General features: G+C 39.9%; 1 protein-coding gene and 1 long non-coding RNA gene across 4 annotated transcripts in view; one reads left to right on the top strand and one right to left on the bottom strand.

Annotated features, from left to right (window-relative positions):
• The window catches only part of MYPN (myopalladin), a 47,352-nt gene extending 27,954 nt beyond the window's left edge, over positions 1-19,398 (bottom strand). The window contains exons 1-9 of one of the 3 annotated variants that reach the window (XM_064429696.1): positions 18,461-19,398; positions 10,723-10,898; positions 9,243-9,294; positions 7,052-7,199; positions 5,303-5,374; positions 4,959-5,100; positions 4,364-4,387; positions 2,227-2,343; positions 1,433-1,802 (exon numbers count right to left, since the gene is read on the bottom strand). In XM_064429696.1, coding sequence (XP_064285766.1) covers positions 1,433-1,802; positions 2,227-2,343; positions 4,364-4,387; positions 4,959-5,100; positions 5,303-5,374; positions 7,052-7,199; positions 9,243-9,294; positions 10,723-10,898; positions 18,461-19,398 — 2,039 coding nt within the window. Of the gene's footprint in view, positions 1-1,432; positions 1,803-2,226; positions 2,344-4,363; positions 4,388-4,958; positions 5,101-5,302; positions 5,375-7,051; positions 7,200-7,863; positions 7,969-9,242; positions 9,295-9,661; positions 9,837-10,722; positions 10,899-18,460 lie in introns of those variants that run through there. The other 2 variants (XM_064429693.1, XM_064429695.1) reach the window with 2 other exon arrangements.
• Positions 7,317-10,900, top strand: LOC135306161 (uncharacterized). The gene is made up of 5 exons (XR_010366995.1): positions 7,317-7,660; positions 7,755-7,815; positions 7,889-8,052; positions 9,371-9,596; positions 10,744-10,900. It is a non-coding gene; the product is annotated as an uncharacterized LOC135306161 (long non-coding RNA).
• Positions 19,399-23,596: the final 4,198 nt, after the last annotated feature.

Below are 23,596 nucleotides of genomic sequence, written 5' to 3'. Positions count from 1 at the left end.
GATGCTATCTACTAGATAGTTTTTCAGGGCTTTTTTACTTTGCAATTAAGGAAAGTAATTTTGCCTTGTCAAGTGGTTTATTTAGTTATTATGTATATGGAAATACAGCACATGAAAAACAGGAGAGCTTTTCCCCTTCCAAAACCAGAAAAGACATAGAAGATATGGAAAAGGATTTCGTAATAAACTATGAGTATTAAATATCTACTGATAAAAAGTAGAAAATGTGGATGTAGAGACCACATAACTGCTCCTGACAAAGCAAATACAGGCTCAACATAATTTGGTTTTAGTTAAAAGACTTCATTTATACAATGTACTAAACAAAAATCACATTAAAGGCAGATAAAGATAGCAATTTCAAGCTTCCATCAAGTAGAATGGTGGAGTTAGTAGTTCTGTGGGCCTGATTTTGTGCCTTTCATGTATACATCTACATAGTAAAGCAATTCTTTGTAACACGACTTTTTTGGGAGGGGGAGCTGAAAGAAATTCTGCTTTATGCAGGTATTGGATACTTAAATACTTCTTCTGCCCCCCTCTTAAACTCACTATAGCTCAGAAAATATGTAGGGTGTGAATGTGGGCTCCACAAGTTCAAACCCTGTGCTCTGAGTTCTTCCTCTGCTACATGGAATGTAATGTTTATGCCTGGTAATGTTTATGCTATGAAATTACATCCTGGCTTGAGAGTACCAGTGAATTACTTTATAGAGTCCTTCCTGTGCCTATTTAAGAAATTAAATGAAGATGTTTGTGTGCTTGTTGTTAAATTATGTGTGGGAGGTTGGAAAAATGCTGAAAATACTTTTCATAATAATCTGCAGTGTGAATTCCATTAATTGTCCTCTAAGAAAACTACATTACTTCTTCAAATTTCCACTTCAGCTCCCAGTGCACCAATCACTTTTTAGTTCAAGTGGTTTCACATTATCAAGCATTTCCAAGTATTCTATCTGTTTTAGGGGGAGATGACGTTTGTGGGACATACAAGTCATGAGGCATGGCCTTTGGGATGACAGTTGCTTGCTGGTTGTCAGTCTGTACTATGTGTAAGCCTGAATATGGCTGCTTTGGGCAATATTTCATACCCGGAGTGAGATATGTTTGAAGAACCTGCTTTTATTTTGCCTGTATAAGATCAGTGTTCTTCACCACTTGATTGCAGCAGAAAACCTTGTGGAATTAATAATACTTCAAAGGGAAAACATTTTCCTTTTTAAATTGGAGGTCACTTTTCCTGAGAGGGATAAACAGAAAAAATAAACTAGCACTGGAGAATTTGTCTTCTAAGATTATGGCTAGTTAGGCCAATGCCATGTAATCTTTTTAGTCTGCATTTGAGTTTTTGCTCTGGGGCAATAGTGTTGTGGTCAATAAATACTAAATAATATCGGTGATGCTCCTGAGAATTGGACTTTTGTTTACTTACAGCTTTGGTTTAGCCAGTACTGGGGGAGGTTCCTTGGATGGTGATGTTGGCTCTGGTATTTTCACTGGCTGTCCGTTTATCTTCTCTGGGAAATGGTTGGGCCTGCTTTGGTTTGTGGTGCCATGTCCATCCTCTGAGGATGATTCATTTCCTTTTTCGTCTTCAGGCAGCTTGAAGTGCACCCGGAGCCCTGCCTTGGAGCTGGACCTGGGCTCGTTGTGGTTCACAAGAACACCCTCGAGTTTGGGCTTGGGGGTTTGGTTTGCTCCCTGGCTGGAAGGAGCTTGGGGGGGAGCTTGGTGCTCAGTAGCCACAAAGTCGATGGAGCTCGTCGTGTGAAGGGCAGCAGCATTGCTGCTGTCCTCAGGTGCTGGAAGAGGAAAGGGCAGAACTTTGGGATATGTAAATGCCAGAAATCAGTGAAATGGAATCACAAAAGTTACAGTTCAGAAAACTCACTCTGATGTCCTCCCAGCTGTTGCACTAACTTGATTGACCTTATTTGTTTAAGAACAAATTCCCTTCAAAAAAGGAATATTGTAAAGGTAGAGGGAAAAGGGACACTGCTCCATTTTGGAAAATCAATCAGTGGTCTTCAGCCATGTCCCCAGTGAATTATTCTACTACATCTTTGAAATACAAACGTTGTTTTTTTTTTCCCAGAGAATTCTCACACTTCTTAGTTGTGAAGAACATTGCCAGAACTTGAGTGGCATTGGAGTCAACAGGGCACAGCACAAATCACAGCCTGCCCTGCTGTATTTACCAGGAGCAAAGGACTCCAAGTGACTTACCTCGGACAGTCAGATGAGCTATACTGGACACTGTGCCATATTTATTGCTTGCAGTACAGGTGAAACTGCCAGAATCTTCTGAGAACACTTCAGCAATCACAAGAGTACAAATCTCCTCTGCAAAGCATCAGAGTAGGGTTAGCACTTGAAGTGAACATGCAGTACACAACAAACACACAGAACCCTGACTACCTTTGGGGAGATTTCCTTAAGGACTTCCACCTTGCTCAGTTTATTTCTAGTTCCATCAGTGTTATCAGTTTTGGCAGCCTTTGTGTGCAGCAGCTGTTTCCAGCATTGTCTGCAGCAGCTGGTACCCTCTGTGCTCCAGCATGCCCAATGAAAGCAAAGAACAGGTGTCAGCAGTGTGTGGAAAACATTAGAAAATGTTTTCCTAACACTTGAAGTGCAGACTTAAAAGAACTTAAAATTCAATTTGGAAAAATATATAGTGTACTCCACATTCTCAGCTCACTAAAATATAGGTATTTTTTATCTCTGATGATTGAAAGATTAATTTTAATTGACTGGGAACAATTCAAGTGGAGTCACTCTGTAATGGAGATAAATATAAACCACATACATATAGACTGTTGTTTTCAAAAATACCAGTGCAAATTTACAGATAGAGGGGATAGTGCTAACTGTGCTTACAGAAAGTTGTCTTTTGACTTCTTTGTGAAGATGACTAATGGGCACCAAAAATATGGTAGCAAAATTGTACTAGGAAAAATTATATTCCATCTAGAAAAGTCAGTCTGGGTTTATGCCATTCCTGTCTGACCAGTATCTGACACAAATGGGCAGCAGTGCCAGCTCATAAATACCTGTCATGATGGGATTTGAAGTCTTTTGGTTTGGCTAAGTACCTGGGAGAAGAGACTGTAAAAGCTAAAGTGAATGTAAATGTGGGCTGATGAAATTTTTTCACCTACTCAGTGACTATTTTTCTACAATTTTGCAGTAGACTTTCCTAAAACCCTATAGGATAAATATACCATGAGAACTTTTGCACACTTAGACTTGATTGTTTCATGTCATCACCAAGGAAAACACAATAGCAACAAAGAGATTGTTTCCTATCAACTCTAGGAGAATAATAGTTTTTTATAGTAGTATGATAACAGAACTAGTTTAAGGCATTATAGTGTCTAGTTTATCGTGCTGGGATCTGCCAACCACTGCATGCATGGAAATCCAGATTCCTTCTGAATGAGCAGCAGGTGATGAGGCTGTGACAACTGCACCCAACTGATTATCCCCTAAAAACTGCTTCACATTACTCAGCAGTGATGCCACTGGACAGTAACAGAACAGTGCCGTGGCTTCTGGTAGAAGCTCCATTTTTATATCCCTAAATCTCAGACAGAGGCAGTTTCTTTCAAGACTCTTTTTGGGATAAAAACATTTCAAGTAGTGCAAGGAGAATACAGAAGTTTATATTCCATAAGAATTAATACTCCTTTGATAATTTTCCATCTTGAGAGGAGCAGCTTCATATCTTTAATTGCAAACGCATAACGACAGATTCACGAGAGTGACTCTGTCATGGAGAGATAACCAAAGCTACAGGGCTCCTCTGCTCCAACCCTGTGAGGTAGTCCACATTCTGCCCTGATCCTTGGTCTCAGCAGATGCAGCCACATTTAGAGGATTTGCTGATATCAGGGGTGGAACACCTGATGTGGCACTCTCACATTACGCTGCTCGGGAGCACAGGGGATGGCTGACATGGCTGAACATCTGATGCAATGGTCCCTAACTGGTAAACTAGATAAAAATAGCTCAGCTCTACCTCATCTCATATACTTCAGGACCTCAGATGTACAGGGGACCCTCATACATTAATTTTGTTAATCTTTAACTTGTTTAGATCCTGGGTTAAAACTGGGTCTAAGCAAAGTGGAAACATTTTCTGCAAAAGAGATTGAATTAATTCAAGTTGCATGTTTTGGAACAGTCTATAGTGAAATGTGTTTGTGGAACAGTCTACAGTGAAATGTGTGCTACTAGTAGCTATAGAACAGGAGGAAGAAATTATGTTAATTAAATAATGAAGTTTTAATATTTAATAGTTTGTGAGGTTAAACCATCACACTTATGTAATGAAAAATTATGAACCTTTGATGATCCTCACCTGGTTCAGCCATAGATCGTGGTTCTAAAGGGAAGAAGAGAAGAATTGTTAGATTGAATATAGTTATTTTTGCCAATATTTATTTTTCCTTAAGCACTAAATATAAAGTTTGACCTTCTAAATATGATGGAATACTCTTTTTGATCCAATTTTCTGTTTCAGGGGAGGTGAAGACAGCCAGGTCTTTCACTCAATGGTATGTCAAGGCCACTGAACAATGTGAACACTTATGAACACTGTTGGGAACTTGGGAGAATAGGAAATAAATTCTCCAAGTAGCTGGGTGAGGGTTTTTTTTAATATTGGCATACATTTATTTTATCTTGAAGACAATTTCTGAAACTGTGACCCACATGAAATCAAGATATGATGAACCATTGTTTCACTTAGGTTTAGTTTACTGTGGTATTTAAGGGATTTCTGTTGAATTTTCACAATTTTAGCATTTCAGTGATTTAGAGAAAATTGCAGATGCTCTGACTGCATTTGAAAATTAAAATTACAGTTGTAATAAGAAATTCAGTGTTGCTATGTTAGCAATTTTGTTGCTTGCCTGTATTTTATTAGACACAATATTTTCACACAAGAAACATACTTTTCTGTAATATCCTAAAATCTGGAGAGTCTTCTATCAGTGTTCCTTCTCTATACCATTCAACCTTTGGGGAAGGAGCTCCTTTCACCCGACATTCAAAAACAACAAGCTGCCCCTCAGAAGCTGAAATATCCTGTAACATCTATTAGAGAAAATGAATAGACAGTCAGTAAATGTCTTCATGGTCTGGATGTAATACTGATTTCAGTAAGATTTAATAAAGCCACTTAAACCCTTGAATGGCTTAGGAAAAACTTTTTTTTTTTTTTGAGAGCTCATTTTTAACTATCCCTCTTTACAGTTATCTGACCTCTACTTTTCAAATATGTCATAGAAGAAATTACCTTTGTAAATACAGGAGCAGCAATTATGGGTCTTCCATCCAGTCCTTGCAAATAGTTAGTGGGGCTTTGAGCCTGTAGATCGCAAAGCATCACAAGATGATGTTTAGGTGTGCAGAAACTATTTTCTCATATACAAGAGAAATGTGCTTTTGGAATGACATAAAAGAGATTTTGGTGGATGAAGTCCAAAGCAAAATACCTAATGCAATGAACAGAAACTCTGTTGTGGACAGGTGCTGGTGATCTTCCTGGATAGGATAACAGCAAAAATGTTATTACTTTATTGCCTTACTCAGTTAGTCATGGCAAGAAAAGCTTTAGCACAGTGTATTGTAACATCTTTTCTTCATACTTCAATAAGGCAAATATATGTTGTCTGCTTGGTCACAATCTTCTTTTAAAAATCCTTAACTTACAAAATAGTTATTGATGCTAACAAGGAAATGTTAAGTCACATGTGTGACTGCTACTAGAATTCTTCTCTTTTGCCAAAACCAAACCTTTACAGAGGTGGGATATCAACCTGTTGATCCTACTCAGTAAAAGAGAATGGAATTGTTCTCCTCCTGGGAAACTTTGTTATATAGGTTGAGTATTTAATATCGTTTTTTATGTTAATGCAATAGGAGTTGCCTCAGAGCAGCAGAATTAATGATTCAGTATCCCAGGAAATAGCCAAATTTACACATAAATGGTGCCTTATCAGCCAACAAAATTTAAAAGTAGTGATTTTTGAAGTAACTATTACACTTAAGCATCTTCTTTCAAAATGGCAAAGTGTTGCAGAGGCTTAGTTCTATTCTCATTGTAATCAAAAGCAAACATGCATTAGTTCACCTGTTCAGTGTCTGGTCATTGGTTACCACCACTGGTTACAGATTTATCTGGGCTGTAAGCTTTGAAAAGGCACTGTAAAGTGAGAAACTCGTGAACTTTCCGGTTTTAAGTAAGTATGGCTCCTCTTTCCTACCAGGGAAGAATTCACAGCTGTGAATTTGCTGTCAGTTTGCAACAAAAAGGACTCCCAATGCACGGTGATGTTAATTAGAACATGGTAATGTTAATTTTCTTTGATGTGGAAAGTAAAATGTTATGTGGCAAACAAGCTTATTTACATATGAAGTAAACATAGCAGTGAAACGATTCCGCTTAAAATAAGTTTCATTGAAAGGAAAAGATTTCAAGTGAGCTCTGCATCGAGGGAGAGGAAAACATGCTGGGCTGGGAAGTGGATGAGGCAGCCTGCGATGGGGAGAAGGCACATCCAGGGGCCCTTCCAGCCTCGGAGCTGCGGGAATGCACCTGGATCCCGTGCAGCCCAAGGGAATGCACCTGGATCCCGTGCAGCCCAAGGGAATGCACCTGGATCCCGGTGTCAGAGCTAAGGGAATGCACCTGGGTCCCGTGTGGTGAGAGAGCTAAGGGAATGCACCTGGGTCCCGTGCAGTGTCAGAACCAAGGGAATGCGCCTGGGTCCCGTGGGTCCCGTGCAGCCCCGGAGCTGCGGGCCTGCCCCCGGATTCCCCTGCTGCTCCTGCAGCCGGGCAGGAAGGTGCCCGGCCCGCGGCCAGGCTGCCTTGGAGGCACGGCCTCTCCTCTGTGGCCTGGATGGCTGCCAGGCTCAAAGCCGGAGTTCAACAGCAAAGCAAGTGCTAGAACATGTGGGACTCTCAGTCACAAACTGTAGAAGAAACACCTTATTAAGAGCTCACTTTTAGTCCTTGAAATGCACCATGGTGTCCCCCCTACCTGGTTAAGAGGTGTTGGCACAGTCTGGACGAGTACAGACACAGGCTGAGCCTCAGCTGATGGTGCCTTGCAGGTTTCTTGGTGCTTGGTTGCAGTTCTGACAGCAGGAGATGCTGCATTCACAGAGGTGTTGGCTGGCTTTGGTTTGCTGTGAAATATTAACCAAGAACAAGTTCTCTAACTTGAAGCTAGAGCTCTGTGTGTGTCCCTAAGTCACATCTGTCTCAGTTACATGCCAACCCCAGCCTCACTGCTGGCACTGAATTCCTCTTGATCCAAGCTGATCTGCGCTCCTAGCAAAGCTGCATTTGGAGAGTCAACCTGCACATCTGGCCACTCTCACCTCTCATACTTGGTACAATAAATGGCCTGGATTAACCCAGCTGTGTTATCAGCTCAGAGCAGCATGAGAAAGCCACGCTGCTTTCACAGAGGACACTGCTATTTTCTATTCTGTCAAGAGTTGGGCCTCTAATGTAACACAAATACTGTGGTTTGCTTGGATACGGATTCAGTAATTAATTGCTGAAAAATTTAAAAAATACATGCTTTCTGACCAACATATCATCAGTTTTGCTACTGTGCAGATTGACACCTCTTCACTTTCTGGTTGTTTATATATGAAAATACAAGAGTTGACCCTTTTTAATTTTATTGCTAGGTGAAATAATGCAGACACTGAACAGCTGGTCTTTTAATTCAGTTTAAGGTTCCCCCCAGGAAAGCTAGCCTTCAAAACAGAGGAGGCTTTACTCAGAGTGAAGGTACAAATGTTGTGATCACTGATTTCTCTTTTGAACTTCTTTTAGCACCTGTTCTCATATTAACTTCCTTTAGTTACAGGTGTTCAGATTGGTGTGATGACAGCTGGAAGCTGAGCAGAAATGAAGACATTCTTATTGCACCCAAACCTGGTGTTTCATAATGTGATCATTTGAGGAAATCCTACTATGATGTCAGAGCAGCATTCTGAGAAAAAAATTACCTCACAATTTGATGAGGTAAGTGATTTAGAGATGCCATCAAGTGATCAGGATCATGGTCAACCCTACACTCACATCTAATGAGATGAATGTGAAAAAAAAAAAGGGGAAAAAGCCTGTGACATTTGGACAAGGCTGAGCTGGAATGGAAAACTTCACAATTCATCCCAAACTGATTAGCAGTACATCCCAAACTTGAGACTTTCTTAAGTTTTATAAAACCCCTAACATTTATCAAAGTCTATAAACCAATTCCATCTAGAATACTTTATGATCTTGAAGTTTAAATTGCATACAACAGGATTTGCTGTCAGCCTGAGGTCTTCAGTCAAATACACTGCAAATGTCTTCTCTTTGCATTTTAAAAACTGGCATTTGTAATGAGTGTAATTCTCCTTAGTGATGGAAAAAACCAACAGGATGCATACATCTATCTGACTAGGCCCTCTTTTATCAAGGACTGGTTGCTTTTGATGTTGAATCTGTGCATACAAAGGAGTTCAAAATAAAAGACTGCTTATTTTAGTTTTCAACCAGTCTGACTCCCTTTCTAGTTAATAAAAGGACTTTGATTCTGAAAGATTTTTAACAGCATTGGATCAGGTTCTGAATCATCAGGGGATGGATTTCATTTAGGAAAAATAAATAAATGAATAAATAAATATTTCTCAGATTTTAGATTACATATGACATATTTTCTTTTTATAATTAAGTAGTATTTTATACCGTCACTTCAGTTCACTGTAGTGCATGTTTATTAATTTCTTTATCCTAAATCTGAATAAACAATCTCTACCTATATTCTGCCAAAAACCTTCTGTATTTTCATGTGAGAAACTGTACTGTATTCTTTGTTCAAGTCAGACATTTAAATCAGCATTTAAGCTGGATCTAGTCAAATGGCTTTTCTTTTATTAAATTAATTTTAGAATTTCTATCTTTATGGTAACATCTTTCCTTATATATAAATATTTAATATTAAAATTTCAATTCTTAATCCAAAGTTGAGTACACAAAAGCAAACAAATGTTTGTTCCATACTATTTATAAAGCAAACAAACAAGTGCACAAACAAAACCCAACCAATCCAAACTAATCCTAAACAGAATGGTAATGTCTTGGAAGCTGCAGTGAGATATATAAAATGTCTGCACTTGTGGGTTTTTAACTGTGAGAAATATGGGAGGTGCAATTGATTTTAAACTTACTGATCCATTTCGTCCTTGATGATTTCACCTTCAGAGTCAGAAGAAGAGATGCCTGTGAAAAAAATAAAAGAAATCATTTAGCAGAGGGGTTTTGAGTTTCTCTCTGAATGACACAAACCTTTATTCAGCTTTGCTGCAGACCATTCTGTGGGTATGGATTCTAAAGCTGTGCCCAGACAGAAGATCCCATTGCAGGAGAAGTGAACCCATTCCATACTGTGCGAGGTGCAGAGCTGCTGCTGGGTGAGGCAGATTTGGGAGGAGGTGCAGCTGAAGTGAGGAGAGTGACATCCAAGAGGGAATGAATACCTGGATGTTCCTTGGGTTCTTTTTCAAATGCCACAATGATTTGTTGTGAGTATGAGCTTTCTTCTCTCAGACACCTGATGCTATCAGATTAGAAGGAAAAAGAGAGAGACCTGGGGTTGTAGCTGTTATTCTCCAGCTACTGCCTTGTACACGGTGTGAAGAAGATACTTGCTCTGTTTACTAACTGCTCTTAGTTACTGAGACTTTTTGCACTTCACTGTGTTGGGATTTGCATTTTCTCTGCAGTTCCTGCCAGTGAGCATCTCCACCAGCCATGGCTCCCATCCAGCAGCCACTGAGCTGGGTAAAAGCAGACCTTGGCCCCTGCTTCGACAGCTTGTAAATCCCTGCCAAGCACAGACATCTCCCACTGATGTCAGGGGCAGTGCAGATACTGAAAAAGAATTTGTCCTTTCACTGTCAAGATAGAGTTGTGGAAGGAGAATAACAGCAGAACAAAATTAATCTTTTGGGGAGTGCTTTAATTAATGAATGGCCCTGCTGTGCTCAGGGATGGTGCTCATGGTATGCTTCTCTGAGAGAAAAAGAAAAAAAATCCTATGTATTTATTTTAAGTTTATAGTCATGCTAGCACAATAATGGAGTCAATCTCAAAGCTCACCCAAGGATGTGTAAAAAAGAAATATAATAAATAGAACACTCTTAGGCCTACTAGGTACAGTAAAAAGCATAAGGAGAAAGAAAGGACACATAAATCTGCACATATATATTCTGTTTGATTTACAGCATCTACTGAGCATGTAGAATATAAAATTGATGGCATATTTATTTTGGTTACAAGGTCCCAAGAATGACTGTAGGGAAAAGGGATTAATAAGTATTAGACACAAAGTTTAGTTTCTTACACTTCTGTAGAGTTCCACAGACAAAAATACAAAGTAGTTTCAGAATCTGAGTATTTTTAGACTTGGATCTTGCAGTGAGATGTATAAAATCTCTGGGAAGTGACACAATAAAATGAAAGGCCTGGTTTCTTGTCTGAAGCATGTTTTACAGGAAAATAATAATTATATTAGTAACAATGGAAAGTGTTGACTCCTGCTATATTTTTTATGGCAAAACCATCACAGTTAGCAAACAAGATACGTTATTGTATGTTAATCCTATGACCAGTTTCAGCCATCAGTTTCTGCAGCACTTGTAGGATTACCTTCTATGTAAATCTCTGCAGAAGTGGAGTCTGTTCCATAGATGTTGGAAGCAAAGCAGGAGTAACGCCCCGTGTCCTCCTCAAAAGCCTCAACAATGATCAGGGAGTGGCGGTCACCTGCCTGGATAATTTGGATGTCTGGTGAGTTTTCAAGCTCCTTCCCTTCACAGTACCACCTGCAAGGCAAAAAGAAATTGTTTTTCAGTGCAAACAAGTTGATGACTAGGAAGATAATGTTTGAAGTTTTTCTGATGATAAAATTGGCAGGTTTAGGCTGAAGATTCTGACAGAGTACTGCAGGTAAGTATTGAATCAACAGTCATAGGAATAAAATATGAATTATTTTCATAATATTCAATAAAGAGTAAAAGAGCTCTGAATTTGGAACACTGTCAGTCCAGCTCTGAATTTCTCTTGAGGTACAATCAGATCTGTGTAATGGCTTAATGTGCAGCAAAAACCACCCAACTCTAAGTTAACAAATATCCCTCAAACTTGTGTTTCTTAAGTTCATGTTAATTCAGAACGTGACTGAAATTTGTTTTGTCATATATTTAACAATCTCCTTTTTATAAAAGATGGCAGAAGTGTATCACAAGGTGAGAGAGTTGATCTATTACAATAGAGGTCCTTCCACACAGAGACAGCTGCACCTGGAGTGCTTTTCTGCACGACATTGCTGTGCTCCTCTTTAAACACTGCTACATATCCAAGAATCTGTTGGGCCCTCTAGAGCTTTCACACTCTCATCTCAGGCATTCCTAAGTCCCTCAGTGTTCAGAAGGGTTGTTTCAGTGGAAAATGCAGGAATCCACACAAAAGGAAAGCAGAACCTTCACGGAGAGCTCTCTAGGATGTGTCACTGGCAGGAAGCACCAGCTCACCCTGAGCTGCTAGGAGGGGAGAGCAGGACTGATGGATGCTGGTTACAAGACAGAACAGAAGCACACAAAGCAGGTGGGTCTGCAGAAACAGATTCAAATTAAATCTAGGCTTTATAAAGAAGATGTTGTGCTGTGTATCAAGATCCAGAATTAAATGTTTGAGATAATATTCAGAAATACCTGTAATTATAGATAACTAGCTAAATTTGAAAAGCCAAACCTAAGTGCATTCATCTTCACTGTAACTTTTCTCACGAAGATTGGTAGATGGATAGATAGATATAAAATGCCACTAAAGTATTTGTAAAGTATTTTCTTACTGTGACTTTCTTCATTACATGTGATTAGCTACTGCATCTTCTGCATGTGAGGATGGGGGCTGTCACACTGGCAATATTGTTTATTCAATTGACTTACAAAAATTAGTAATAATTCCATCCATCTTTTATGGTAACTTAGTAAAAGAACCTGTTGACATTTGACTGGTACTACAGAAAATAAGATTGTTGTGGAAAGGATAAGGATAGGTTTTTAACTAAGAAGTTGTAATAATTAATATCTCCTGTCTTACACTGTAAGGTACTTCAATACATGTCCATCTCAGATATTTTAGAAAAACATGAATAAATAAAATTTTTGATCACTCAGTTGCAGAACTTTTTAACAAGTTTGTGCTACAAATTAAGCATGAAGAAAATCCCGAATTAATATATTGAAAACAATCTCTAAGCAGTCCATACCAGCAGAAACCCAGAATATAAGAGAAGTATAGCAGAGAATTGAGGAAGGAGCCTCAAGGAATGCAGATCTAGCACTTAAATGCTGATTCTGTAGCTGAGCAGAAGAGCAGTGCCTGTTTGTGCCCATGAGTGTGAGCCATCCAACACGGCTTTCTCACAGCACACAGGGAATTCCCTGCATTTCATTCACTCCAGGGATGCCCTGAGCTGCCTTCTGTCTGTGGACACATCCAGGACTGCACTTTACTCCAGGTAGCTTTCAGCAGCCATTCAGGCTGTTTCCCAAACCTCAGGGGAGCTTGTTGAAGATGCAGACAGTGTTCTGGCCACCAGCCAGACCCATGGAGCACACAGCACCTCTGGAAGCTGGAGAGCCAGCTGTGCTCCCACAAAGGGAGCAGTAACAGCAGCACAAACCCAAGGATGCCAGGTGAGCTGGCACGTGTGGAAGGATGAGCAAGAAGCCCCTGGGTGTTGTGGCTCAGATGACAGATCCACCTAACCCAGCACACTCTCCTGACAGTGCCCAAAGTGACACTGAGGCAGAGTGTAAGAGCAAAATGAACTATACATGTGTGTATGTTCACTTATTGCCCTGGAGTGTGTTACCACTCTCTTTAACTTCTTCCCCAAGGTGTGAAGCAGCACTTAAAAATAGTTATAAAAATGTGAAATCACTGGTCTTAAAAATCATAATTTATAAACTACCTCTCCCTTTAAGGATTTCATGATCACAGTACCATTATCGTTATTTTCAAATAGATTAATCTGTATGGTTCCTTGCTAGCATTTATTTTGAAAATACTTATCTTTATTTGTGTTATCTTTATTTTGAAACTATTGGTTTGTGTTTCCATTCAAAATACATTTATTTTAAAAATAATTATTTTTCTATCATCTTCTGATCAACTTTTAGTGGTCATACTCTGTCATTGTCCTCTCAGATCCTCCAAAACAAAATTCTTCAAACAGAAGGAACAGCTACAGCTATTTTAAACTTTGCCCGTAGTGGCTTGCCCAAATCTGGAATTTTTACCACTAATGTTTGGATACAAAGAGGTTTTTTTGACTGGTCCCCAGAAGTGAGTATCACATTTTCTTTTCTGTTCAGTGCTGTCCTCACACAGCATAGGTACAGACACCATAGCTCGTAGCTGGCATCCAGAGCACAAACCTCCCGTGCCTGTGACAGATGAACAACCCTACCACCAGCAAGTAGAGGAAATGTTTAGCAGTCCCAAGGGAGAGGTGTGGTAATGTGCATTACAGGGTCGATTGAAAATATCCTGTGGCAATTATTAGTGCCTTTTCAAGTTCCTGACTTGGGAATTATATAGAATTCCTGTGATATTAAAGGGAGACTTTTTAAAAATTCTGTTTACATTATGGCTTATTCTGCTGTTGTTCTCAAGAACTGCGGTTGGTGGTCACTGAAAATGGTCATTTTATCAGGAGAGAAGGTTTATGTATGCAGTTGTGTGGCTACAGGCACAAATTTGGTATATGAATGTACAAGTTGCCTTTTAGGTGTGTAACTCATGTAGGCAACTGTGTACTTTGGGACATGAGTCATGGCACTTACTCATGTCTTTTTATATACCTACTCCATTCTCTTCCTTATATTGTAGCCTTGTTTGAGTGTGTGAGCCTTAGCAGATATCAATAAGCATTCATGAGATACCCGTGTCTACAATTTGATTTCATTTCCAGCAGCATCTTTTCAGAACATTAAAATAACTTGCATAGTACAGTGATATTATATTTTTGTGTCCACTTAAATGTGTTTCCTTACTGAATTGGCACATCAGGCAAAACACATTACACGAAATGCTGTGATATAATTGCCATTAAGGTAGAACTCACTGTGTTACTGATCAGCTTTTCCAATTAACCTGTTGTGTTTGTGCAGAGTTAAGTCTGTATCATACTTTTATGAGGCAAAATTTCTTTTTCTTATAAGCAAATTTTAAAACACAAGCTAATTTTTACACTTCTTTTATTAGTATACAAGTATTATATCCCTTTAGTAGACTCAAACCATGAAGCAGTATTGAGTTAATTGGGTTTTTTTGCAGTTATTTTTTCCTTTGGTTAGTCTCAAATTTGCAGCATCAGTGATTTAAAGCTTCAGGAATAAACTCCTGTTTCAAACCTGTGTTTAGTTCTCTGTGCAGTGTGTTCTGTAGTCACTTTTCAGCATAATGTTCAAGTATTTTGAGATTAAGTTGGAAAAAGGAGCATGTTGTGTGAATGCTGTCTCATAATGTTTATAAATCAAAACCAATTGGTCTCCTATGAAGTTAAGCTTCATGGAAACTTTGGTGTGGTGTATCTACTCTGTGGCATTCACATTCTCTGAAAAATCCCTTCACCCAGGATTTTTCTCCTGGGACGCTGAGAGGCCTCAGAAATAAAGGAAAACAATTCTTATCTCATTTGCTTCTCCTCTCTTTTGCTCATGTGGAATGTCTTTGGAGATTGTTTATCCACAAGTGATTGTTTCATTGGTTTCTGATTGTTTCCATTCATTGGCCAATCAGGGTCAGGCTGTGTTGGGACTTTGGAGAGAGTCATGAGTTTTCATTATTATCTTGTTACCATTCTTTCTGTATCCTTTCTGTATTTTTTAGTATAGTATAGTTTTCTTTAATATAATATAGTATCATAAAATAATAAATTAGCCTTCTGAGAACATGGAGTCAGATTCATCATTCCTTCCTGCCACGAGGGTCCTTGCAAATACAATACTACTCCTTCCTTGTTAACATTTGGTTTTACACTTACCATGAAAACCTGCGTGGCAGCAATGAAATGTCAGCTGCAGGGCAGTTCTGACTCTGAGATACGTGCCATGGCTGGAGTAGCAATGCTCTGCCACTGACATTTCATTCCTGCCATGCATTGCAGCGAGAGCTTCCTCATGCAAGGGAGGTTCACATTCAGCACAGGCAGTGTCATCCCCTGTGCCAAATTCATCCCAGACCTTAATCCATTGACTTGACTGGAGCTGAATGTAAGAGAAGTTTGGCTGTAGACTGAGCACTAAAACAGAGAAATGTTTTCATCTGGCAGCCAGGAAGAAAAATCTTAATTAATCTTGCAGGGTTCCAGAGTTTCTAAAAATCTGTGACTAGTTGCAGGTCTGGTCTCCTCAAACAAAGCAGCATAAAATGCAGCTTTTAAGCTTTGTATGCCTATGTTAAAGAATGTTTTCATGGAAACCTTATGACATACAGCCTGTTTTTAGAACATTAAATCCTCATGACACTTCCAGCATAGCTGTGTATGCCAAACCATGCAATGTGATTCATCAGTAAAATTAACCTAAGAGTGATGTGCCAAACAGTTTGGAAAAATGTAGACACCTCTGAACTTGAGTGAAAAGGGAGCGCTCTCCTCACAGAGGGGAGTAAATGTCACACCTACCATTACTCATAGAGAAGCAGAGCTGTAGAAGGGAGCATGAGAAGGAGATCATCAAACACTTTGGAAATACACCATACATTTCTCTCAAAGGCTTGTTTCTAACGCACAGTGCAGTCAGAGCAAAGCAGTCAGCAGGAATTGCAGTAGGGCTCTTCAATTGCCAGCTGAGGTTTGAGCTGGCTGGAGGCACACATCCTGTGGTATCAGTCTTCAGCTGAAGACACTGAAAAATGAGTCACTTCTCACACAAATTTCTAGATAGGCTGGCCAAACGAGTTCCTCTGAATTGTGGGCTTGTTTCTTTAAGGCTGAGTTACCTTTAAAAACATTTGGGCAGGTCTTTCTGAATTCAGCCAAGAGGACTTAGCTTTCCATGTCCTGGTGTTTCACATCAGTTCCCCATTTCTTCCCCTGCTCCACCATCCAGTTTTCTTTCCCTCAGTGAGCCCTTGTGCTGGATAGTTATGTACCACACCTGTAATGTTTTATCATTGCCATGGTTTGGTAATTTGATAAATAATCAAAATAGTCTTTTGACCCTGATCCATCACGAATGTAATTTACACCATCTTTTACATCGATTTGGTTTAGTACTATCTTGCTTTCAAACATGGTATCTGCCCTTCATATTTTCCAGTCCTTTCTATCCCTGTGATCAGCTTCTTTCTAAATATCCTGTCTCTAATTTCTCTCTTGTAATCCCCATTACATCAGTTTAACCATCAGACTGCTCCTAGTGTTGACTGATTAACTGCATTACAGAGCTTGCTGAATCCTGTTCTTGTTTCACAGTGCTCTGGCTTCCCACAGTATGACTTCCACTTTGTAATTATCTCTAATATATGCATTTTAAGGCACTTGGGATCCCTTTCTGTGGTTAGGAAGTCCATTTCAAGTCAAAGGTCATTAAGCTTTCTTTCATCATGTGCTACCTTGCCAGCTGATCCTTTCCTGGGACTGCTGATTTTTAAATTTCTTTTACCTATCTATTAGAATCCTGCTGCCCTTGCACAGGATTCTACTCCACAGACACAGAACTAACTCACCATAATCGTTGGAAAAGTCTTACCCTCCAAGCAAGACATTTGGCTGAGCACAGTTCTGCTCACAGTCCCACAACTATGGCCAACAAGATGCCTCCTTCACTCTTTCAGAAGCTTTGCACAGCAGATCAAAGATAAGCACTATTTTTAGGGGAAAAAAAGCTGCATTCTTGTGGTCCCCATGATTAATGCTACACAAATCCCACAGTACATTCTGTTTTCTGGTTTCCTTGTGCTGCAGCAGTGACTAACAAGGCCACAATACATGGAAGCAAGTGAATATTTATCACTCAGTCAAGTGACAATTTTTGCACCCTCTCTTGGTGTTACTTCTGCACAGTGGTGGAGTTGAAAGAATCTTGGATGAACATGACAAAGTTTTGTTAATAAATAGTTATGGTCAGGAAACTCTTCAAGGAGCTAACATTCCCAGCTTTCTCCTTAATATAGTACATACATACACACACAAACACAAGGGAGAGAGAATTCAGAGTTCCCCCCTTGTCACTTATCTTTTTTTTTTAGTTAAAGTTGTGAAACTGAAAGCTGAGCCTGATCTTTCTCTTGAGCTGCTTGGGACTAACTTTCCCTGGGGGACTTCTTTCTCCCTGTCCCTAATTTCCTGTATCTGATGGATGCTTATTCTACAGAAGTGTAGAAGCTCCTATGTTGAATGGCATTGACATAAGTAACTTATTTAATTAATCAAAATTAACAAAATCAAATGTTGAAATAGAAATTTCAACTAAAACGCTTCAGTTTTGTTGAGGCACAAATGGACCCAAGTTACAAAGATATCCACCATCCCTTTCTGTGGAATCAAGTGGTTCCTGAGTGGGGTGTGCAGGCATTCTGCTCATCCCTGGATATCTGCAGGATGAGCCATCGCTCCTGGGCTCCCAGCCTGCCCTTGCAAGCCTTCAGTGACTTCAGAGTGTCAGCTGCTAATTCTGGTGGTTGTTAAACACCTAAACTTGGATGACATGAGCACCTTGTCACTTCTATGTATGTCAACAGCACAAACATGACTGCTGCTATAAGGACAGTGTTGTGGCCTTCTGGAAAAACACCTGAAATGAACTTTGTGTGTTGGACTACAGTCTGTATAATTCAGTGTTCACCTGTTCTGAATATGAACAAAGCCAGTCTGAGTTTGTGCACAGGTTCAGGTCCATAAGAGAAGATGATTTCACTTGTTGTCATTGCATTATAAGTTATGAATGATAAAAGGGGGAAAAATAATTTCTCACTTCCAGGGATCCTACTGACATTTTTATTATTAAAATCATTTATCAAGGCAAGTGCCTGGAGAAATAAGCAAAAGAAGTGTTCAGAGTCTTGCTTTATAAGCAGAGAGTGTTCCTAATATCTAGGGGATGATATTTCCTGTTTGTTTTCTGTTAAAAAACCCTTAATTTCTGGCACTGTTTTCTCTTTTAGTCAGACTCCTCTACAAGTTTATGGGCTGAACACAATACAACATTTATAATGGCTCCACCAAGGGAATGCCTCAAAACTGTTAATTAGAGCAGTGAGTTTAGACTGAAGCATAGTAGAAATAATATTCTTCCCAAACAAGGTATTTCCCACTTGCACACACCTACCATTACAGAAACACAAAATGACAAGTGCAGAATATGTTTACCTGACTTCAGGTGCTGGGATTCCTACCACAATGCAGTCCAATTGCACTTTGGATCCTTCAGGAACTTCCCTGCTCTTCAGTTTTTGAGTAAAGCGTGGTGGCTGTCCAATGGGCTCATCAGAATATACAGATGCAGATTCTGATTCTGTTTTCAGCTCTGCACTTGTTAATTGACTGATAGATTCCAGGTTTGCTGCCTGTTGATCATCTGTTTGTTCAAAAGTTTTCTCTGCTTTTTTTTCCAAGTCTTGAGGTGTTGGAATGGAAAGCCTTTCTCTGTTTTCTGATGTGAGAGACAGGTTAGAGCTACCTTTTTGAGCAGACTTGTTCTTAGAATCAATTTTGCTCTTGTAGTTTTTGCATGTTCGGGGTCGTATTCTTTCAGAGTTGTGAGCTTTGAAAAGTGATGAGAGCTCCTCAATGAAATCTGCTGCCTTGTTTAGGAATTCCTTTTTGGATTCTGATTCAGAAGGAAGGTGGTGTTTCTTTAGATCTTGAGAACTCCCTTTGGACCCCTTTGTATTTCTGACATGTTCCTGACAAAAGTTGGAGTGCAGGCCATTGTCTGATGTTTTCAGAGCTGTAGACTGAGCCATTTGTTTGTGTTTTCCCGTGCTGTTCAGCTGATCTGGGGAGCGCTGTGAATGTGCCTGAAGCTCATCCTGTTTAGTTTCCAGTGGATTCTGATCAATAGCTTGTCTTGCCAGGTTTACACTTTCATCAAGCTCTTCTTGGCTCAAAAAGGCAGACAGATCTGGGAGGTCATCTTGGGCAGCTACCTCATCTGAATCCCCAGAAGCATTGCCATAGTGGAAATTATGAGAAACTGGCTCTGATCTGCTTCTTTCACTCTTCCCTTGGTGCTTAGTTTCTGCTAAATAACTCTCTCTCAGAAGCTGAGATATTGAAGTTGAGGTTTCTAAAGTGTCGTCTTGCATGCTGCCAACAAAAAGGACAAACAGGACCACACCTTATCAATAGCAATCTTTTTGATTGAACACAATGACAGGCTTCTGAAAAGCAGAACAGAACATTTTCAAACTGCATCTGTGTGCTGAAAACTTGGAAGTACTTGTAATACTTGAGGCATAAGGATGGCCTTGTGTTAAAGGCCTGCTTCTGCACATCCTGCCAGACACTGCTGCCTTTACCCAGTCAAGTTCATCTTGCATCACTTTCTACTGTCAGTAGCCTCACATAAAGTAACTGAGAGTGTGGTGTTTTCTACTCTGTTCAAGGCAAAACTTCAACTACAGAGCTATTAGCTGAGTTTCAATGTCAAATCTTCATCATTGCTGACGTGTATTTCTTAGCTAAGAAACAATCTCACCAGATTAGATTAAGTGTTGGATATTTCAGGGACTGAAAGCTGTTGAGAATAACAGTACTTTAAAGTGAAGTAAATTTAGCTTGAAAAGCACTGAAGTAGTAAGTAAATGAACCCTCAAAATCATAAGAGGGATGTGAAGAGGAAGGAAAAAGAACTAAAATATTCTATAATGACAATTTTTCATGCATTATAGGAAGCTATAATGGTGCTAAATGTCCCACAGCTTCTTAAATCCAGCATTCTTTCTAATAAGCTATTTAAAGTAAGTAGAGAACTATGTCATTATTTATTGAAAGTAAGTAGAGAACTGTGTCTTTATTTGATGCAAACATAATTTGTACTATAGGGCTTTCAGAATCATGTTCTTAGGTCATCCTGATTCTGAAAAAAATGTACCACACGAGATGAGAGCATCAGGAAGCCCACATTTCACCTGCATGCCTGATCAGCAAAGCTAAAGCAACCCTTCTGATACCTGAACAAGTGTAACTGTGTGGGGTTCTCCCTTTTATTTACATGAGGGCCATGATGAGTGCAGAGGGATTCAGACACCCTGATAACACCCTCTTCTTCTGCTGCCCTACATATGAAGACAAATGACTGCTCTGTACCCCATTCAGAGAGCTGACTCCTCACAGGTACTCAAACAAGTGCATGACTGTTCACTGGATCTGTCTCTCAGACTATGCAGTGCTCATTATCTCCTCCTGCTTCATTTTTGGTGTGGCAGATCTTGCTGCAGTGGTTTCAGGTATTCCTACCCCAAGCTGTCTGGTTTCTCACCCTACAGAAGGTTCTGTTCCTGTCGTGGCATCAAGAAAAGAAAACATCCGTGCCCCAGCATTGGCCATCTCCATTCACAGCCTTGTGTAACAGCTGAAGTTATCAGGGAAGGAAAAGTTAAAAAGGTATTTCTGCTGTGAAAGGCTTTGGGCTTTTCTAGTGGGACAGTTGTCCCTGGAAAAGGGATGCTTAAGAACAAATGAAGTGGTAATGTCTCATACTGCTGCAGTATTTCTTCCTGGAATGTGAGTGCCAGCCCTTATTCCTTATTTACAAAAAGGAGGGTTTCAATTTAAACTGTTTATGTTCTTCTTCAATGAATGAACATACAGCTATCATAATCTGATGTGCATTTTGAGACCTTAATCCCTCTGCTTGAGGCAGGTTTCTTTATACTGAAATACTCTTGCTTATGTAAATATTGGGCATTTTGTATTGATTTTGCTTTATTTTCATAATATTAAACAAAGAAAACCACTAAGACTACAGAGGCACCCAATCAAAACATTGCTAAGTTTGTACCTGTGCAATGAACAAGAAATAAAATCCATATAAATTGTAGGCTTTTAAGCACACCGTGGAGTCGCTGCAGCTGAGCCAGGCTCTGTGATACCAGTTGAACACTTGGCATTAAATTATCTGGTGCAGTGTTTCAGTGAGGCTGTGGCACACAGAGAACATTGATTTGGGAAGCCCACAAGAGATGATATCGTGAGCTGTTTCATGACTGGGCAGAGCTTATAATTTAACCTCTTAAGAGTACAAAGAGTTCTCCATGAGGCTTAAAGCTCCTGCTCAGTGGAAACTGCTTTTGCTTGCTCAGCTTTAACTTCTTGGGCAGCTGTGCCCCCTCAGTGCAGCTGAACGTGTTTCAGGGGCTCTCTTAGCTTGTTTATGTGCTGATCGCAGACTGTGTGCTGCAAAGGTCACAGCTAAAGCTACAGTTTCAGCTCCCAAGAGTTTAAATACATTCTAGCATAGGGAGTTTACAGCCTGGAGGACAGACCTGTCCATGAATGAACTGCAGCCTAGAACCTCTCCACGTGTGGCTCTGGCTGAGGTAGAACGTCCAGCTCCTTGTAGCTTTACAGGACACAGTGGGAGGCTGTATTTTACATGGCTGGAGAAGTGTGTATTTTACAAGGTGGCAAAATTTAGCTTGCTGCATTTCTTGGCCACTTTTCTGCAGCATTTCAGAATGGCACAACTTCATCTCAGTGTCTGTAAAGGTCATCAGAGCTGAAAAAAGATGATGCAGATCTTTAGAGGACACTGGACGCTCTAAGTAGGGAAGGAGTATTGTGCAATCAAAACCAGAAGTCAAAGGAACTTTAAGAACTCCTGTAATGGTTTTGTCTGAAGAGTATATGGAAATTGTCTGTCTGAGAGTATTCAGGGTTCCATTTGCCTCTGTTGCACAGACATAAGTGCTATTTCATAGTGCTGTGTCTGTTTCAGCAGAGGTTGTTAATCACAGTGTAGCTTTTCTGCAGGAAACCTTAGTCAAGCAACTGTGTGTTCAGTGTGGTTATTTGAGACTTCATTCTGGTTACATCTGACACTTTGTTCTTGCAGGTCTTCTATTCATCTTTTGATGAATCGAAAGCATTGAAACATGAAAGAAATAATTTCTGCTAATTTGCTTAAGGAGTATCACTGCAACAAAAGGAGCTACTCTCAAAGATGTGTTTAGGCAAAATAATTTTATAATTCTGGCTTGAAAAACCTAGTGAGGAAGCCACTGTCTGATAGCAAAGGGAGGAAAACAAACAGCTCCCCAGCAAAGGAGCTGGAACAACTTCCTTCCTTCTGCCCATTGAAGCAGAAGGGGTAGAAGGGAGCAGAGTTCTCCTCCTAGAGTTGGGAAGCAAGATATTAATGAGAATGTGACGCCAAATTCTTAATACTTAGAGGCAATCACTTTTCTTTAGAGCTCACCCAGGGTCAGAATTTTATAACTAACTCTTCTCTATTTTCAGCTTGTGTAGAAGATGACTTTTTATTCTATTTTTAGTAATGAAGTCGTTGGGTTCTAATCAAATGTAGCACTTTGAGGCAGTGCTTGTCTACTGAAGTTTTAAAATATTTGGAATAATTTTATATTTTTAATTTAATGGAAAATGGTAAGTTTCAGCAAGTGTTGCTGTGAGGCAATTGGGCAATCCCATTATGGTTATTAATTCTGCCTTGCTTATGCCTTGAGAGATGTCCATTTTGTTGTGGGTTTTTTTTTCAAAGAACTGTGTTCAGTGTATTGTAATTGCAGATGTCTCTGCTGAGCAGATAAGTGCAGATAACTGTGTTGAGCAGGCAGGAAGAAGGACAATCTAGCAGAAACACAGTCAGCAGCAATCTGTGCTGGCAATGAAAGCACCAATGATTTTGCTGACTGGAAAAGTGTGGTAATGAACCTGTATCCAGGGCAGGAATTGCATTGCTGGTTACAAGTAACATCTCTAAACTGGTCTTATTTAGGGGGAAATGGGGTGACTGCCACCAGCAGCCTGCAGTTCTCTACTCTGGACTGGCTCATTAGCTCCAGCACCAAACCACAGCACGAGGGCATCTTTGGCTTTCCTGGGACACCAGCTGCAGTGACCTTGGGCCCCTGCTGTCTTGAAAGGCACCAGAGGATGCCATGAGCAAAACTGACTCCATGAATTTCTTCACTCTGCTAATTCAGTTTCCATTAGGCAACTAATTGAACAAGCTTTGAGTTTCCAGGAGCCCATGGTTATGGCAATGTTCTCTTATTAGCCAAGGGATCTTCAGGATTAAATATTCACAAAGGAGAAAAAGTTTGCACAGTTTGTTTTGGCAGTGGCCTGACTTGAAAATCCTTACATGGAAGGGAGGAAATATGTACCACTGGGGCCTTGCATAGAGTGACACCAAACACTTCCATTTCTTCTTGTTTGAGTTTTCTTAGACTCATTCCTGAGTCACCATTGAAAGATCTGAGTCTTTCCTACAGAAATAGCATTAGTGAATCCCAGATATATCTGGGATTCCCTTAATTAGCA

Source organism: Passer domesticus, chromosome 8, assembly GCF_036417665.1.
Source record: "Passer domesticus isolate bPasDom1 chromosome 8, bPasDom1.hap1, whole genome shotgun sequence".
In the NCBI taxonomy this organism is placed as follows: Eukaryota; Metazoa; Chordata; class Aves; order Passeriformes; family Passeridae; genus Passer; species Passer domesticus.
Note: the sequence above shows the minus strand (reverse complement) of the source record. Positions and strands in the feature narration are given on the sequence as shown.